The 19,403-nt window shown below is 33.4% G+C and overlaps 2 protein-coding genes across 7 annotated transcripts in view; both read right to left on the bottom strand.

The window, feature by feature from the left end:
* LOC123227613 (receptor kinase-like protein Xa21) overlaps nucleotides 1-19,403 on the bottom strand; it is a 62,776-nt gene that overhangs the window by 28,676 nt on the left and 14,697 nt on the right. The window lies entirely within an intron of this gene.
* On the bottom strand, nucleotides 2,379-6,940 carry LOC123227615 (receptor kinase-like protein Xa21). 2 transcript variants are annotated; one of them, XM_044652679.1, is made up of 2 exons: nucleotides 4,929-6,940; nucleotides 2,379-4,469 (listed from the first exon to the last, which is right to left on the bottom strand). In XM_044652679.1, exons 1-2 carry the CDS (start codon nucleotides 5,863-5,865, stop codon nucleotides 4,372-4,374), a joined length of 1,035 nt encoding a protein of 344 aa, XP_044508614.1. In that variant the 5' UTR covers nucleotides 5,866-6,940; the 3' UTR covers nucleotides 2,379-4,371. The 2 variants fall into 2 exon arrangements, with proteins under 2 accessions (XP_044508614.1, XP_044508613.1); XM_044652678.1 differs by having other exon boundaries at nucleotides 2,379-4,434; nucleotides 4,929-6,931.

Raw genomic sequence — 19,403 nt, 5'->3', positions numbered from 1 at the left:
TGCACTAGCTAGACCTTGAAGCTATACCAAACAAAAATATCCAAAACAGGGAAAGACTTACAGTGCCATCCAATAATTTCTAATTGCAAAAGCAGAAATTATCAAAAAAAATTATGAGTCATCAATTAAATAAAAATTTATTCATATTTTCACCAACAAACCAAAATTACTAGCTATTACAACATGGAAAATATCCACTTAAAAATTTCAAAGCAGAAAGTGATGTTAGCTTATGAAAAGAAAGCCTAGAGATTGAGCAATACAGATCACAGATGAAAAGAACTCTTCGGTTTAAATAAAAAATATTCAGATCTACAGATTAGTTAAATAAAAGCCACATGTGAATGTTTCCCATACTTGTAAGTGACAAGAAAAATTGTTCTATGTATAAACAAATTTATTGTTAAAGTAGCTATAAGTTAATATAATTCTCATTAAAACCGCAGATTAGAGCTAGAAATTTCAACGTCGTACAAGAGGTTTGATGTCTTCCATGAGCCCTTATGCTGATAGCAGATGCATTGATAGCTTTTTGATGGAAATCTTATCACAAAAGTCATACTTTCGAAGGCCCAAAGGGAAGTCTCCAGGAAGCAGCCCAATGGTTGTGAATGCTGGCCCAGCTGAGAGCAAAAGTAATGACCAAGTGAGTAGGGGCAGTTTGGACAATTCGCCAGAACAGCGGAAATTTACAACCCCCCTTCAATCTCTTCGGATTTAACACTCAGAAGACTTTCAAGGATTTTAGTTCTTAAACTCAAAATTTACACCAACATAAGCAGGGAAGAGTCAGAAATTGAAGGGAAAACAACGGCAAAATAATGCTCAATATAAGAAGTTGCAAGACAATAAAGCTATAACTCAAGACACAGAAATGATCACTTCAGAACCCAAAATATTAATCAAAAAGCCCAAAAATTTCACACAGTTCATGCTGTGAAACACAACAAATATATTATCTTTTCTTCTTTGGAAATTAATGTTGAAGTATTTATCAAGTGAATGAACTGCCACAAATCTCCTATCAACTAATCCAATCAGAATGCCAAGCAAATAACTTATAGAATGTAAGAGAGACTTTTAGGAATACGGAAATGGGAATATTAAAAAGTACCATTTCATCAGTACCACTTGAATCACCGTCAAGTGGTACTGTGAAATGCGCCTGCCTGAAATGCAAGTAGTTCAAAAAGCTGTAACTCAGATGTAGCAGGCAACATCTAAGTGTCGTTATCTGAATTTGTGAAAAATGTTTATGATGTCAGCTAATAATATTAAACAGATGTGGGCATATGTGCACCTGCCTGAAATGCGCCCATGAGTTGCAGTGGAGCATTGGAAAGTGTCCCATATGTCGCGTTCCAACAGAAGATGTTGTGCGTGCATATATGGATTCATAGACGACCCCATGAACGGCCGTCATTCCAAAAACTTGATACAAAAAGCAGGAAATTTCAGGTGGATTTTCATTTTGCCCACAGTTCCAATCAATATGTCACATCCCAATTCTTTTCAACACACGAAAGGGGTCATCATACTTCTAATTGGACATTATATATATCGAAGTTCTTCTTCTTTGTTTTGTACATATAAATAACAACAAAACCTTAACTCTATACATAGATATAAATAACAACAGTCACTTCCATACAAGCAAGTGCCAAAAACATTTTCCTTCTGGAAGTATCCTCTGCTTGATATAGTATATAAATTTTAGGCTATCCCTTAGGATATATAATTTTGTATAAGGATAACAACATTTGTAGTTATTGAACAATTACCTTTTCTATGTGAAACATTTTTTTTTTAAAGGATTGAACTTTTACAATTTTCTATTGAGTGAATTATATTTTTATTTTTTTTCTATTGAAGGAACTCAATTTTCACAATTCTTATTAAAGGTATCAAAGTAATCATCTTACTTCCAAAACAAAATAAAACAAATGCTCATAATTGTGTTTATTAGTACTTTCAATAGAAAATATTGCAAATTTGATCCCCTCTATAAGAAAATTCAAAAATTTGGTCCCTTTAATAGAAAAAATGTGATAATTCGATATATTCAAGTATTGTTATGTTTTCTTTAGATATGTTGTTTGAATAATTTAAGGTGTGTAACATTGAGTGAGGTGCCTCTGTAATATTGTTCCATTATTTAAATTTTTTTTTTTTTAATACATGGCCAAAGGTGAGGAAAACAAGTAATGAATTGTGTCAATAATTTATAAATAATTTATGAAATTAAATTAATTAAATGTTTATCAAAGTTCATTTTGCAATTCAGAGAATTATGTATGGGTATATTTGTCATTTTGTAATGTAAATTAGCTTTACAAATAATCCCAATTTCAAAAGCTAATCCTACCAGTCTTTAAAACTATTTTTCAAAAGCTCTTTACCAAAAACTTTTATTGCTTGAACTGACAACTACTTCGTCAATAAAGCGCATGAACACATCTCATGTTGTATGGTTAGTGAACGGGGCCCTGCTCGCTGATGAGAATTGTGGAAAGGATCAGGAGGCTAGTTGGAGATAGAGGGGCTGACCTCTCAAACTTCCCACCTCCGATTGCCAATAAAGCCATCGCTTGAAATTGGGGCCTGCTGAACTGCATCTTCAAGTGTTGAGGCTTCGGCTCTTTGGAGGTGGCAGCCTTTTTGCTAACAGGGTATTTTTTTGCAGGTGCTTCTCTTTTCCTTTTGCTGGTTCCAACTTGGGTGGTTTGGTGCGGGTTGCTCTGGTCTTTTTGAATGAATGTCCCTCTCCACCGCCTCATCTCTTCTGCTGCTGGACTTTTTATGGCTTCTTCATCCCTGCGTTCTCTGTTTCCGGCCTGTTTCCATCTCATGGTGTGTTTTCAGCCTTTTCTCTGTAACTCCCTGGTGGTCTCTGGCTCTCTGCGGTTCTCCTCTGCATCGGCCGAGCTTCTTCCAATGTGTTCTTGGGCCCTGTGGAGGCGCCGTTATGCTACTGGTCTATTTTGGCTCGGGTTGGCTCTCTGCGGCTGCTTTAGTGCTGGAATTCTCTCATGTTCTTTTGCCTTTCTCCTTCTCTGGAGTCGCTGATCCCTGCATCCCTCTCCCCTGTTGGTTTTCTCCTGCATTGGAGTTCATTGGATATGTTGGCCTTTGTCTGCCTTACTGCTGCCGAATTTGTGTTCTTAGCTGCCAGTTCTGCTGGCACCTTCCTATCCTTTCTCTCCTGGAGTCTTTCTTGTCTGTCCTGCAGCGTTCCAGCAGTGTTTTGCGTGGATGGTTCTTGGTTGTGGTTCCACCTGGTGGTTTGCTGTCCTGTGCCTAGTTCAGCTTCGCTGTCTGAGTTGGTGTCCTCCATACCCGTTGCTGTGCTATCCTGATGTTTTCTGCTCTGTTCTTGCTGGAGCTCCCATCCCTGGTTCTGTTTGTTTCGGCTGCTGCATCTGTCCTTCCACTTGTACCTTCTGCAATTTTTGCAAGCTGCTCTTTTTGGTTTCTGGTGGGCTCTTCTGGTGGATTTCTTGGCTGCCTGGTGTGTGAAGGCGTTGGTGTTTCTGTGGCTTCCAAGCCATAGAGGATTGTTGTGTAAGTGAAGTGTGTGGATCCAGTGGGCTCTCTGTAGGATAGGTTGGAAGTGTTGTCTGATCGTGATTGTGTTGATCTTTATGTTGGTTCTCTAAATGTATATATATGTATATTTAAGTGTCAAACTAATAATTATAATAGATACTATAATTCATCTCTAGTGAAAATAGGAAAATTTCAAAACCCCTATACTTTATCATGATTACATTAAGATCCATCAAATTTAAAAATTCATTACAAGAACTTCTTTTTAATCAAACTTGACCTTATAACATGCATATACTTGTCATCAAACTCATGACAAAGGTAGTTAGTTGCCAAACTCAGGCTGTCTCATTGATAGGACATTGGCTAGCTAGTTCTTCCATTCCTATCTGCAAATCAAAAGCAATTATCTATAGTTAAATAACATAACATAGACAAAAGAAAGGTCTAAAGATATGTGGCTGATCACCTAGATTACAACTTTATTCTCATTGAAAATAGAAAGAAGTTAGCCTAAATTCAAAACCCATTTGTCTTTTCTTGTTTCGATTTCTGCAAGTTGGGTTCTGGTTTTCATGAGTCTTGTCACTACTTCTTTCATGGTGATCCTATCCAGAGGTGATTCTTTTGTACACTCCATAGCCAAGCTTAAGATACATGACACACATTCTTCCTTGCTTGAGAAATGTTCATCATCCCTTGTAAGCAAATCTGTGTCCACGCCTTGCATCACTGTGTTGCATAATGATTCACTAACCCACCTCCTTAAGTTCATTTCTTCTGTAAACATTTCATTTGTTGGCTTCTTCTTGGTAAATGTTTCCATTAGCATGACACCATAGCTGTACACATCTCCTTGTCTAGATACCTTTCCTTCTCTCCCATATTCTGATCACAGTTTTTATACATGTACACTTTTATTGCTACACATAAATAGTAATGAATCAAAGTTTTAATAAAAAATTACAACAAATGGACGTATCGAACTACCATATATTTTTATTGAAAGAACTAAACTTTGTATTTTTTTAATTAATATAATTGAACTTTCAATTTTTTTCTATTGAAAAACCAAAATTTCAAATTTTCTTATTACATGACTAAACCTTTACTATTTCCTATTAAAAATACCAAACTGGCTACCTTGTTTCCAAAATAAAACAAAACAAAATAATTTAATTGTGTTTGTGTAATACATTTAATAGAAAATATTGAAGTTTGGTTTTTTATATAGGAAAATTTAAAAGTTTGGATCTTTCAATGTAAAAATTTGAAAGTTAAGTCTTTCAAATAGAAAAAACAAAATTTGATCGTTTCAATAAAATAAGTTGATAGTTTAATATCTCCATATATTGTCATCTAAAGAAAAATGAAACAATTACCTGGTGCCATATAACCAATGGTGGCAAGGGTCTTTGTTTGTGTCATGGAGTTTTCTTCACCTAAGAGCTTTGCAATACCAAAATCACTCAAATGTGCGACCATATGTTTGTCTAGTAGAACATTGCTTGGCTTTACGTCACAATGAATGATTGGGATTGAATAGCCAAAGTGAAGATATTCCAAAGCTAAAGCAACATCGATCATTATATTCAATCTATGAGAAATGTCCAAAACATTCTTCTCATAAAACAACAATTTCTCCAGGCTCCCATTAGGCATGTATTCAAGTATCAAAGATTTAAAATCATCATTTGAATAGCTGCTGATGATTTTGACAAAATTTCGATGACGAACACCTCTTATCACTTCACATTCAGTTTCAAAACTTGTAAGAGCTCCTTCAAAATCCAAGTGGAATACTTTTACTGCAACCTCCATTCCCTCATCTAATCTTCCTTTGTAAACTGAACCGTAACTTCCTTTGCCAAGTAGGTTGTTCTCACTAAATCCATCCGTTGCTCTCACAAGTTCCTGATAAGAAATTTTTCTCCATGTTCCTCCAGGACAAAAATCAACATTGGTAGTTGGCCTTGTTCTCCTTTTTTGGATCAACAAAGACATAAGAACTAGGACAACTAATGAGACTACAATGCACATTGGCAAAAGAATCAACAGGAAAACCTTTTTAGTCCTTGATTTTCCATGAGTGTTTCTTTTGCATGGTGGAACTTGTAGTTGAGGAGGCCCACACAATGCAAGATTCCCCATAAACGATTCAGCTGAGAAATTTTTGAAGGACCCTCCTCTAGGAATTTCCCCACTTAGTTGGTTGAAAGATAAATTTAGATATTTGACGTACATGAGATCCTCCAAAGACTTAGGAATCACACCAGAAAGGTTGTTTCCAGACAAATCCAATAATTCCAGGCTTTTCATGTTGCCAAATGTTTCAGGAATGGAGCCTTGCAATCTGTTGTATCCCAAGGAGAGAGATTGTAGATTTTCTAGGCTTCCAATAGTAATTGAAATCTCTCCTGAAAATAGATTCCTTGACAAATCTATAGCTATTGTAACCTTAAGGTTTCCACTATCTAATGGAAGATACCCGTCAAGAAAATTTGATGAAAAATCTAAGTACAAGAGATCCTATAGGCTCCACAAAGTTGAGGGTATTAAAGAAGTTAACCTATTTGAACCTAAAAACAATTTTCTTAGTGCAGTGAGATTGCCAATACATGTAGGTATGGCTCCATTGAACTTGTTTCCCATAAAATTCAACTCATCCAATTCATGTAAATGACAAAGTATATCTGGGATGAGTCCTTCAAATTTATTATTTTGAAGATACAAACCTTGGAGATTCTGCAATCCAACCAAGGTAACTGGAACTGGTCCAATCAATTCATTATCTTGTAATTCTAGACCTATCAAGTTTTTCAAGTTTCCAATTTCTTTGGGAAGTTTGCCACTAATGTTGCAATCATCTATCCAAAAATGTTCCAAAGAAAAAGAAAGATTCCCTATGGAACCTGGAAGCATGCTATTTAGTGGATTTCCGCTTAAGCTTAGATATCTTAAAGTCTTGCAATTTGTCAAATTGGAAAGAAAGCTTAGATCAGGAGTAGATGTGAAGTAATTATGTTGTAAATTAAATCTTTCAAGATTTTTTAAATTACCAATTGTGTCAGGAATAAAGCCTGAGAATGAGTTTTCTGCGATATCTATAATGGAGAGCTTGGAAGCATTGGTGATGAAATTGGGAAATGGCCCAGTGAAATTATTTCCCCACAAGTAAAGACCCTCAAGGTTTGGAAGCTCTGCAATTGATGGAATAATTCCGGAGAGTTGATTGCTGTACAATGAAAGTATTTGCATTGTTGAAATGTTGAATATAGTAGCTGGGACAGGGCCAACTAGGTGGTTTTGTGCAAGATTCAACAGCTCAAGACTATGAAGATTGCCAATTTCATACAGTATCTCACCTAAAAATATGATAGATCAAATTAGTGAATTGGATTATTATAACAAAATGAAATTAATTCATTTTAACACGTTAATTTGAGAGAGTTTTATTATTTACCTCTCTCAAATTCAAAGCTGTTACTCGAAGGTGATGAGTTTCACAGCTCATAATAACATGAAGTTTAGAGAGAGGTTTATTATTTACCTGATAATTTGTTCGAGCTTAGATATAGATACTTGATTAATGTCAAGTTCCCAATTTCTCTTGGAATAGTTCCTGTTAAGTAATTTTTTAGCAGCGATAATCGCTCCAGTTTTGCAAGATTACCAAGCTCTTTTGGAATTTCTCTTACAAAATCATTATATATAAGCAATATATAAATTAGTAATATATTATTGAATGACAAGGAATATAAAAAGAATATCTGTAGCATACCTTGTAGTTTGTTGAACCCAAGATAGATCGCTCTAAGTTGAGTCAAGTTTCCAATTTCTTTCGGAATGCCTCCTGTGAAATTATTGAATGACAAGGATAAGTTTTGCAAGCTTCTACATTTAGATATGGTCGATGGTATTTTTCCCTCGAACATGTTAGAATGCAAATAAAGCAACTGCAAATTGGGAAGATTATCAAAAATACTTGCAGGGAGTTCAGCCGACAATCTATTATGACTCAAATCAAGGTTTTTCAGTCTACGTAATTGAGCATATTCCTCAGGGAGAGAGCCATAAAAGCTGTTGTTTGTGATGTCTAGCCTTGCAAGGAAAGATAAATTTCCCAGTTGAGGAGGAAGGGTGGCTGTGAGACCCAAGTGAGAAATATTCGAAGCTGTCACTCGAAGGTGACGAGCACCACAAGTTATGCCCATCCAATGACAAACAGAAGAACTTGTGGACCAATTGCTGGCCAACAAATTGCTTGGATCATGGCTTATACTAGCTTTCAAGGCAAGAAGAGCTTGTTTGTCCGTGAAACTGTCGGTTACTTGTGCATGAACGAAGGGAAGTGTCAAAAAATGAACTGAGAAAGCTAACAAAATGCTGAGAAATAGAGATTTCTCCATGAGAGCACAACTTAGATTTGTCGAGTGTGGGCTTGTTGACAGCTGTTATAAAGCACTATGAACACATGTCATGTTACTTGGTTAGTGGACGGCCTGCTCCCAAGTGAGTAGGTTCCCCCCATTGATCAAGACATAGAATGCTACTTGCATTAAATTATTCTTAAAAGTCAGATATGTATCAAAATAATTCTATGCAAACAATCCAACCAAAAAGACAAAACCTTTTCCTTGAAAAAATAATCAATGATCATATACAAATAGATAATGATAAAGATTAAGTAAACCTTACACAATCGTAATAAAACAAAGGAAATCTATATTGGGAGAAAGACAAAATAAAAAATCAACATCTTTCTCTATATAAATAATAAGTATCAAATAAATAAGTGAAAATCGGTATAATCCACCTGATTATACCGGTCAAGTCGTAATATAATAATCCTTAGGCAACTTTCATGACCAGTCTTAACATAAAGAAACGAATGAGTTAGGGCCATCCAAGTAAAGCACTATGAGCACGTCATGTTACTTGGTTAGTGGACGGCCTGCTCCCTAGTGAGTAGGTGGGGCAGCACCTTTGGCAGCAACCGTTTTGAGTTGATATAATATGAGAAATATTTTATATATAAATATTAATATATTATTATATAATTGAGTATTATTTTATTATTAATTTAAATTTATTTAATTATATTATAATATATATAAAATGATATATTAGAAAAAATCAAAAATAATGTTAAAAAATAATAACAAATAAAAATTAAATCAAATAGGAGGATATCTTCAATAATATAAGAGCTCTAATAAATTGAAATTTAGCAAAACCAATAAAGTATTGAAATTTTCATAAAAAAAGTTCAGATGCAGCCTTAAGAGAAAGCAAAAGTGAGCGATTAAGTTGGATTTGATTCCAATCAAGTCCAACTTAAATTGAAAGGAACCAATTTGAGATTAATGAGTTAAAATTTAAATTCAATTTGAAAACAATTTAATTTTAAATTTAATTCAAATTGTTTTAAATTCAAATAATTAGATCGACTTTGAATTTGATTTGTTTGAAAAAAAAAAACAAGTTTAATCATTAAATTCTAACTTAATTTATTCAGTCCCAACTCAAACAATTTAGATCGAACCTAACCCTATTTTTATCGCATACTCTATATGAATTATTTTCTATTAATTAGCAATTCTATATGAAAATAAGAAGGATTTCATAACACATCAACAAATTTTCTTTTAGTCAAATGATCAATTATACATCCCCTCCCATATTGGCAAAAGGCCGGAGAGCATCACATAACCAACACTTGGAAGATATATAAATATTCCTTCATATCTTATAGTTCCAATGGGGACATATATTCTTCTCATATCTTGCAACAATAATATATGATACATTAAGCAACAAGAATATATAATACGTTAATTATATGTATAAAAATAAGAACGAATTGATTCAGATTCGAATATTAATTCAGTTTAGGCTATAGTTTTAGATTTAATTGATAATCAAGTTAAATATGAGTTAAATAATATTTGATTGAATCTAACTTATAAGATAATCTTTTAGTTTAAATTTGACTCATAATTTGAATCGAGTCAAATTTAAGTATTTTTTTTATTCATTTGAGTGAGTCAAATTTAAATTAATTCATATGTGAATTATATTTAACTTATTTAAATTAAATATTATTATATGATTAAATAATTTTAAATTAAAAATAAATAATATTTAATTATATAATAATATACTAATATTTATTCTCATATTTATGCCCCCTAGCAAACAAAGTATATGTATCTGTAAGTGTTTTCAAATTGCCTTCGCTTTTGCCTGCACTATTTTAGCAACTTCAAACTCATCTGAGTAAATAACATTTTCCCGACTGATGTTTGGTTTAACAATATTTTAATAATATTTTTTAATCTAAAATTAAGATCGGTTAAAAAAATTAAGTAATTTTTTATATAAAATATTTAAAAAATTATAATTTTACTTTTTAATATGATTATTTTATTAATTTAGAATTATATAATAATTTAAAAAATAAAATAATAATTTTATTTTTTAATATGAGTATTTTACTTAATAAATTTAATTTTAAGTGAAAAAAATGTTATTTATATTTGATTTTTAAAATAATATTATTTATACTAATTAAAGGTAAAAAAATGTTTTAAGCTCAAACAATAGGTAGAAAAATGTAATTCATTTACTTTTTATTTCACTTTTATAGACCATTCTAGGTCCATTAATTTTTCAATTGCAGTAATAAATTGGTTCAATTGGCTTTTAGAAAACAGATTGCAGTAGATTTCTTTCCCTCTCCCAATGCCTGCATTATTCATCATCCAACTTTTCCATTTCTTCAGTAGAGTTTTATGCTGCATTTCTTCTGTTACAACCCATCAGTCTCATTATTTTCTTCTGAACACATACTACTGCTATGTCTACTAATGTTCAATTTATTTCTAAGCAATACAAATCTGTCAGTGGTCTATGCTTTAGTGAGAATTATGAGTTCTGATACTCCAACTACATGTTCTCTGACATAATCAACATCCAACTCTAATCAAATCAAAAGTTGGTTTGAAAGTTACTCCATTATCCAAAGTACCCTTAATGTATCTCAAAACTCTCTTACAAGTTTGCCACTGCCGTTGTGAGAGTGCCTTAAAAAGTTAGCTAAATTTGTTTACGATATAAGACAGATTAGACCTGATTAATGTGAGATATTGCAGTGCCCCTATATAATATTGGATTTTTAAACAACTCACCATCTTCTACAAACAATTCCGTTCCTGCAACTAGTAGTAGGACAACTTTTGCACCCACTCAATTGTGCTTTTGCAAGTAAATCAGAAGCATATTTTGACTGACATAAAATTAATAACAAATCACTAGATTTGTGAGCCTCCAAACCCAATAAATAACTCAACATTCCTCAGTTCTTTAGAGAAAACAACAAATTCATATATGATATTATCTCCTAAATATATCCCCTGTACTCATTTTTATTTCCTAGTACACAATCATAATCTAAATGTTTGGGTTCCTAAAATCTAAACTTTGATACAAGCTGTAACATCCCACCCCAAAAGTCTTATCTTTTGGGGTAAAGTGCTACTATATCTAATCATACATGTTTCATAATCTCAATACACATCTATAACATCCAACTCTGAATATCCTATTATTCGGGGTTATAGTGCTACTACAATCTATTATGCATGGATGACTATCTCAATTTAAACCATTTAATCTAAAATTAAACATGCATACATCTACACCATATCTGAATAATTCCTCACAAGTCTTTATTAATGAAAATAAAAACTGTCTCAAAATAATCCCAAACATCATTAACTAAAATCTCAACCACATGGTACTAGAAATAAAATCAAAGTCTGTTGATTATAAATCATAATCTTAAATCATGACTATCTAACACCTATAAGCCTATCACTGATCCATTGCCTCACCGTCGTCTCCTCTAATCCTGCCACCTATAAAACACAAAGGGAGAGAATGAGTATAAAATACTCAATAAGCAATAATGTTTTATCTTACATCTCTTCATCAAATATACTCCGCTTTCCTTTACTACCCTAGTTTATTTTTATCTCAATCTAAGGCTCTTGATATCTCATCCGAATATAAGGGAATCAACATACCCACTCTAGTAACGATTTTGGCAAGTATTTCTCAATCTAAGGATACTAATCGACGAACTTCACCCTAACTACGAGTTGCCTAGGTCATGGGTACTCCCTCAATCAATCTATAATCTAATCATCTATGTCTTATAAGTATCGTCTCATCTTATATCTCATTGGCTTGAGTTTGATCGTAGTCCGATAGTATTGTAGGGACTAGATTACATAGTATGAAACTCACATGTCCCTATACCAACTCAATTTGATTAGTAAGTCAGTTATGGTTCCAATAGTTAAGGGAGCTTTCATCATCGTGTACTTGTGGCTCATGATACAAAGGTAGGTATTGAGGCGAACATAAGAGACTTGTTCAAATAAATAGGCACCAGTTTATAACAACTGACAAGGAGTAATAGTTACTCTCAATGATCAGTAGTGTTAGCAAGTTTAAAGACTAAATGAGAATTTAATAAAGCTACCACGTTCATATTTATTAAGTGTTTACCATTTACCCTATCTTATTTTGTCTATTTTAGGGGTGATAAAGCTTAATGATAGCAACAGTGCAGGGTTATGGAGGGCGTGGACAGAAGAAGGCAAATATGTCATTTATATTTCTTATTTGTAATAATGTTTTGATAATTGGTATTCAAAAACAATTTTTAGTTTCCTTTATTTCATTTCATTACCTTGAATCATCAGGATTTTATTTTCCTTCTTGTTTTTGTTATAGACATCCTTTGTATGTCTTCTACTTTACTTTTTTATAAAATGTTTGAATGAATTACATTTCATTTAATTTTCATTGCACTAATGGTCAATATTAGTGGCACTTTCTTTTGGAGGACAATACTTCTAGAAGGGGTGTTATTGTTGGTATCAAAACATGATTTAGGTACCCAAAATATGTTTTAAAAAAGACATATATGCCCTTCATGCCAAACCAACTACACTTGTAACTAATCACTGTAAGTTCAGTTTATATACCCTGCTGAATTAAGAAATGTTAGTAACTTATATGAGTTTTTAGGACTGATAATGAGAAGATCCAGACATTTAAATGGTAATGGCCAAGGCAATCAGTCAGAGGCCTAAACTTTAGAGATGACTCCCCCAGTCTCTCAATACATCCTTTGTATGTCTTCTACTTTACTTTTTTATAAAATGTTTGAATGAATTACATTTCATTTAATTTTCATTGCACTAATGGTCAATATTAGTGGCACTTTCTTTTGGAGGACAATACTTCTAGAAGGGGTGTTATTGTTGGTATCAAAACATGATTTAGGTACCCAAAATATGTTTTAAAAAAGACATATATGCCCTTCATGCCAAACCAACTACACTTGTAACTAATCACTGTAAGTTCAGTTTATATACCCTGCTGAATTAAGAAATGTTAGTAACTTATATGAGTTTTTAGGACTGATAATGAGAAGATCCAGACATTTAAATGGTAATGGCCAAGGCAATCAGTCAGAGGCCTAAACTTTAGAGATGACTCCCCCAGTCTCTCAATCTTGATTGCATGCTACAAACATCTAAATTTTGATCCATGAAGTGCTTAGGGAGCAACAGTAGAAATGTGCTCCAATTTAGGGACGTGAATTAGTACAAGCTCCAATTACTCAAAGAGCTAGTGAGAAGATATTAAAAGAGAGTCTTACCCTTAGGAAGACATAGTTATTCGATCTATAGTCTGCCAAACATGTACCAACCTCAGAAGTTTCCAAGTACTAAAGACCTTACCATGGTTAAAGAGTGGTTAGAATCAGTGGAAAATGTTATGTCCTTGTTTAAGATGACAAACAGTGAAAATGTGAGGTACGTCATCTACATCTTGAAATTAAATGTTAAAACCTAGTAGAACCTTACCTTTGAGATCATGAAGATCATAGATGTAACTTGGGCAGATTTTAGGAATTTGAGATTGAGTATAAGACAACTAACACGACCTATTTGAGGGCCTATAAGTTTCTTAACCTCACTCAAAGGATAATTTTAGTGAAGGAGTACTCTATTCCATTCAATGCATCAGCTTGATATGCACCTGGTATGGCAAGGATAGAACTAAGGAGGACAAAGAAATTTGTTCACGAGTTAAATCCAACAATAGCACATGATGTGATAATGGGATGAACACCACCACAAACCTATAGTGAGGCACTAAATAGGGCACTTAAATAAGAAGTGCTTGTGTAGAAGATGAACCAGAAACCTCTACCAATTGTCTCTTTTAACAATATACCAATCATAAGGACTAAACCTGACAAGAGAAGTCAAGTAAAGGTAAAAGGCCTTTTTAACTAAAGGGAAAGGAAAACTGGAGGGTTAACAAGAAACAAAAGAATTAGATGCATTGTCATGTCAGAAATATGGTAAAAAACATCAAAAATAATGTCTTAGTGGTTAAGGAGTATGTTTCAGATTCAGGCAACCAAGGCATTTGGCCAAAAACTACACAACCTAACTAAAAGCAGATTAGACTATGAGAGGTGCTATAGCTAGGGTCTATGCCATTGCCCAAGGATAAGCACAGGCCAACCCTTCAACCATGACTGGTTTGTTACTATTCCTTAAAACACCTTTATATGTACTAATCAATTGTGATACAACTTATTGCTTAGCTACAGGCATAATAGAAAAGCTAGGATTTAAATTGATCACAGTGGCATAAAATGTTAAAATTGAGCTATTCAATGGTACTATAGTCATTGGTGAGCAGATTTTGCTAGGGCAGACGATGATATTTAAAGGTAGACAACTAATGGTATACTTGATTGTGTTTGAAATGTCAGATTTTAACATGATCTTAAAAATGGATTTCCTAGGGAGATATGGAGCTAAAATTGACTGTAGAAGGAAGAAAGTTAAGTTTAGTTTAGAGGATGGAGATTAGTTTGAATCTGATGTAGGTCAAATTAGAGTCTAATCATCAATAGCCTAAAGGCTGAGAAAATGTTGAAAATGGGTTGTACTTTTACATTGCTCATAGAGTAACTAGGGAAGAGAAATCAAGTTCAAGAGTGGATAACACACTGGTAATTCAAGAATATTATAATGTGATCCTAGAAGATTTATAGAGATTAGCACCAAAGAAAGAAGTAGAATTCAACATAGAGTTGGCTTTGGGTATGACATGCATATCTAAGGCACCTCATATGATGATCCTAACAAAACTCCAAGAGTTGAAGAAACAATTACAAGAACTATTAGATAATAGGTTTATTAGACCAAGTCACTTACTGTAGGGAGCCCTAATTCCATTTGTGAAGAAGAATGATGGGTCCCTATAGATGTGCATTAATTATAAGAAGTTCAACAAAGTGACCATCAAGAATAAGTACCCTCTCCCTAGGATTGATAACTTGTTTGATCAATTGAAGGGGGATAAGAGGCATCGATGTTCTCAAAAATTGGCTTGAGGTCAGGTTATCATCAAGTGAGTGTAATTAAGAAGAACATCTTAAAGACGACTTTCAGAATTAGATATAGGTACTATAAATTTGTAGTGATGCCTTTTAGACTGAAAAATGCCCTAGCCATTTTCATGGATCTGATGAATATAAGATTACCTTGATAAGTTTATTATAGTGTTCATCGATGACATCTTGATGTACTCAAAAAGTAAAGACGATCATGAGAGCCACCTAAGAATTGTACTTCAGAGGTTAAGAGAAAAGAAATTATATGCAAAATTATCCAAGTATGAGTTTTAGTTAGATAAATTAACCTTTTTGGGGCACATGGTATCAGCTGAGAGGGTGTTAGTGGATCCAAGTAAGATAGCAATAGTAGTGGATTGGTAAAGGTCGAAAACGATTAAAGAGGTCCAAAGCTTCTTGGGATTTGCCAAATTAACTAAGCCCCTGATTGCTTTCACAAAGAAAGAGACACCATTTTATGGACAAATCAGTATGAGAGGAGTTTTTCAAGAATTGAAGCACAAACTAACATCAACCCCTATACTGATGTTACCTAAAGATGGAGTGGAATTTAAGATTTACATAAAGGCTCTCATAGTGGTGTTGGAGTAGTGTTGATGCAACAAGGTTAAGTGATTACCTAACTTTCGAGATAGTTGAAAGAATTCGAGTCTAGATATCCCACACATGATTTGGAGTTAACAATTATGGCCTTTGCACCGAAAATATGGAGACATTACTTGTATAAGGGTCCATTATAATATCTTCATGGATCATAAAAGCTTAAAGTACCTCACTCAAAAAGAGTCAAACATAAGACAATGTAACTGGCTAGAGTTGGTGAAAGACTATAATTGTGACATCAAGTACAACCTTGGTAAATCTAATATGGTGGTTAATACCTTAAGTAGAAAGGTGTATCTGTCATAGATTTTCACTCAAAAGGAGATTCAAGGGGAGTTTAAGAGGGAGTAAATAAAATAGGTTACCAGGGTATTGGCAAGATTTGAAATAAAGTTGACTTTACTAGAAGAAACTCTGGTAAAGCAATCTTTGAATGAATAGTGCTAGCAAATGATCTAATGGGTCTAAGAGAGGCTTTGAAATTGAAAAATAAGTACTAAGATTTTAGGGTAGGTTATTTATACCCCAAGATTCCAAGTTAAGGCAAACGATATTAAACGAAGCTTACAGTTCCCTTTATATAGCTCATCCAGAAGGTGTAAAAATGTATTTAGATTTGAGAAAGAGTTTCTAGTAATCGGGTATGAAAAGAAACATCAAGGAATGTATGGCTAAATACCTCACGTGCTAACAGGGGTATTAGTCTTTAGTGTTCAGTAGAGTTGTTACAACCATCAAGTATGCCAGAGTGGAAATGGAAACAGATCTTTATGGATTTTATTATAAGGCTTCCAAAGGTATAAAGGTATAACACTATATAGGTTATAGTGGACAAGTTAACTAAGACAACCTATTTCTTACCTTTGAAGAATACCACCTTGATGGATTAATTGGGTTATATTTATGCAAGGGAGGTAGTCAAGTTTCATGGTGTACCTAAAACCATAGTTTTAGATAGGGACACTAGATTCGCATGAGCCTTTTGAAAGAGTTTCCAAAAATCCTTAGGTACAACCAAAGCCTTTAGTATAACTTACCACCCTTAAATAGATTGTCAGATGAAAAAGGTGAATCAAGTGTTAGAAGATATGCTAAGAACTTGTTGCCTAAATTATAAATCAAGTTGGGTTGAGTTACTACTACTATAGAGTTTATCTATAATAATAACTACCTGACAACGAACAAATGGCACCATACGAAGCCTTTTATAGATGGAAGTGTTGTTCTCCCTTGCACTAGGATAAGATTGGTGAAATAGATACACTAGATTAGAATATTAGGCTGAAGATGACTCAAAAGATAATTGATGATATTAGGAACATCAAAAGAAGGATGGAACATGCCCAGGATAGTTAGAAAAGTTATGTCAACTAGAGATGACATGAGTTTGAGTTAAATGTGGGTGATAGAGTTTTTATTCGGGTTACCTATTTCAAGCATGTAATAAGGTTTGGAAAGAAAGGCAAGTTGGCTTCCAGGTTCATTGGCCCTTATGAGATTATAGAGTGGATCAATAAAGTAGTCTGTAAACTTGAGCTTCCAACCAGTATAGATATAATTCATAATGTATTCCGCACCTCATTATTGTATAAGTATATTGGGGATCTTTCACATATGTTAGGAGTTGAGGACAGTGAGTTCTCAAATAACTTGAGTTATAAGGAGAGACCAATGTAGATATTGGATCGATAAGTCAAAGAGCTTCAGAACAAGCAAATTTTGCCAATCAATCATGCATCTTAAAACATGGGCATACATGACATCTTCTTTTAACCAGGATGCACGACAAGCAACATGCATATACATTTGTAGCAACCACAAGTAATTTCAAGGGTAAATTAGTCATTTCATGCCTTTCTAATTGACCTTTATTGACCATGGACTTGAGTAAATTGGAATTATCTAAGAAAATTTAATTTTAATACTAGCACGAATGTTTGGGCACAACTCCCTATGTCAACATATTAGATTAGAGCCACATACAAAATTTTAAACAAAGGATCGAACATTCCCTTATGGGTGGAACGGTCATCCATGCTGTTATGAAAATTGCGTTTAAAAGTGGCATGTTTTCGCATTTTTGGAGATATTCCAAATGCACAAAAACCAAAAACCCTAGAGAGAGTTTCTTAACGTCAAAGAGAGGAGAGTAACCCTTCGTTTAGCAACCACTAAGTGAGTTTCAATGACTCTCCAAGCAATTAAAAAAGAAAAGAATAAACATGAGTATGTCTATTACAACAAATAACTCAAGAGACAAGCTCATTTCACAATGTTGGGAGTTAGAATTGCTTTAAGGTAAAAAAGAAGACAAAGAACAATTAAAAGGCTAGAGTCTATGAATTCATAAGATTGATATTAGTGGTTGAAACAAAAGGTTGGAGTCCATAAAGTTTCTCAATTAAAATCAAACAAGTGATGCTAAATGTTCAACAAGTACTTTCATGAAAGATAATTGTATGCTCACATGTGATTTTGCTAATAAGAATTCGAGCCTTTTTAGCACGTTTCAGATTCTTGTATGCTCTTTTACTAGCACTATATCAATTTTCATCCTATGGATACGAGAAAAGAGAGAGAAAAGAGAAAGAAAAGAACGAAATGAACAGAGTAGCAGTTTATTACTTCAAATGAACAGAGTAGCCATTTTTCTTCCTCAAATGCCTGTTTTCACTTCTTTACCTTGTCCAAAATATCCTTTTTGCTTAAAAGACAGTGATCACCCATGCTTGAAATTGTAGATTGGACAAATCAACATTACCTGTGGAGACCAAAATAACTAGCCATTACAACATGGAAAATATCTACTTAAGAATTCCAAGGTAGCTAAGGTAGAAAGTGATGTTAGGTTATGTAATGAAAGCTTAGAATTTGAACAATATAAACCATAGATGAAAAAAAAATGAGAACTCTTCGATATAAATAAAAAATGTTGACTAAACACCATATGTTAAAATAGCTATAAGTAAGAGATGGAACATATAAATACAATTGTGATAAGCTAATATTATGCTTATTGAAACCATGGATTAGTGCTAAGAATTTCAACCTCGTATAAGAGGTTAGATGTCTTCCAGGAGCCCTTCTTCCGATAGTAGATGCATTGATAACTTTCCATCATTAAAACTTTTAAGTACAATAATGCGTTCTTTCTGACGTAAGGATCATATGTTCTTATAATTTAAACAAGCCAGATTCTTTCTTAGGTTCTTCTACTAAAATTCATAAAGTATCAACTCCCCTTCAGTCTCTTTAGATTTAACACTCAAAAGACTTTCAAGGATTTTAGTTTTTAAACTCCAAAATTTACACCAACGTAAGCAGGGAAGAGTCAGAAATTGAAAGGAAAATCAAAATCTTGGACATCAAGCCAAAAGTAAACTTAACAAAAAGCATAAAACAATTCGTTCAAAAAAAAAAGGCACAAATTGGGAAGAAAGACTAATATGTGGTACATACAAATTTGAGCACATAATTACTAACCAACTAACCCATTATCAATAAATAAAATCCTCCTAAAAAACTAAGACCAACTAAGAACATGTTAACAACTGCCTGGGAAACAACTTTGAATTATTCAACACCAACATTCCTTTTTAATTCAAACAAGAGGAACAACTCCAAACATAATATTTTGGTCAAGATAATAGCTGGTTGGTCTTTAATTTTGCAATGATTCAATTTAATTTCTCCTTTAGCAACCAACTCTTTGATGAAATAAAACCGTGTCTCCATGTGC

Source organism: Mangifera indica, chromosome 10 (genome assembly GCF_011075055.1).
Source record: "Mangifera indica cultivar Alphonso chromosome 10, CATAS_Mindica_2.1, whole genome shotgun sequence".
NCBI lineage: Eukaryota > Viridiplantae > Streptophyta > Magnoliopsida > Sapindales > Anacardiaceae > Mangifera > Mangifera indica.
This window is presented reverse-complemented; position numbering and strand designations above follow the sequence as displayed.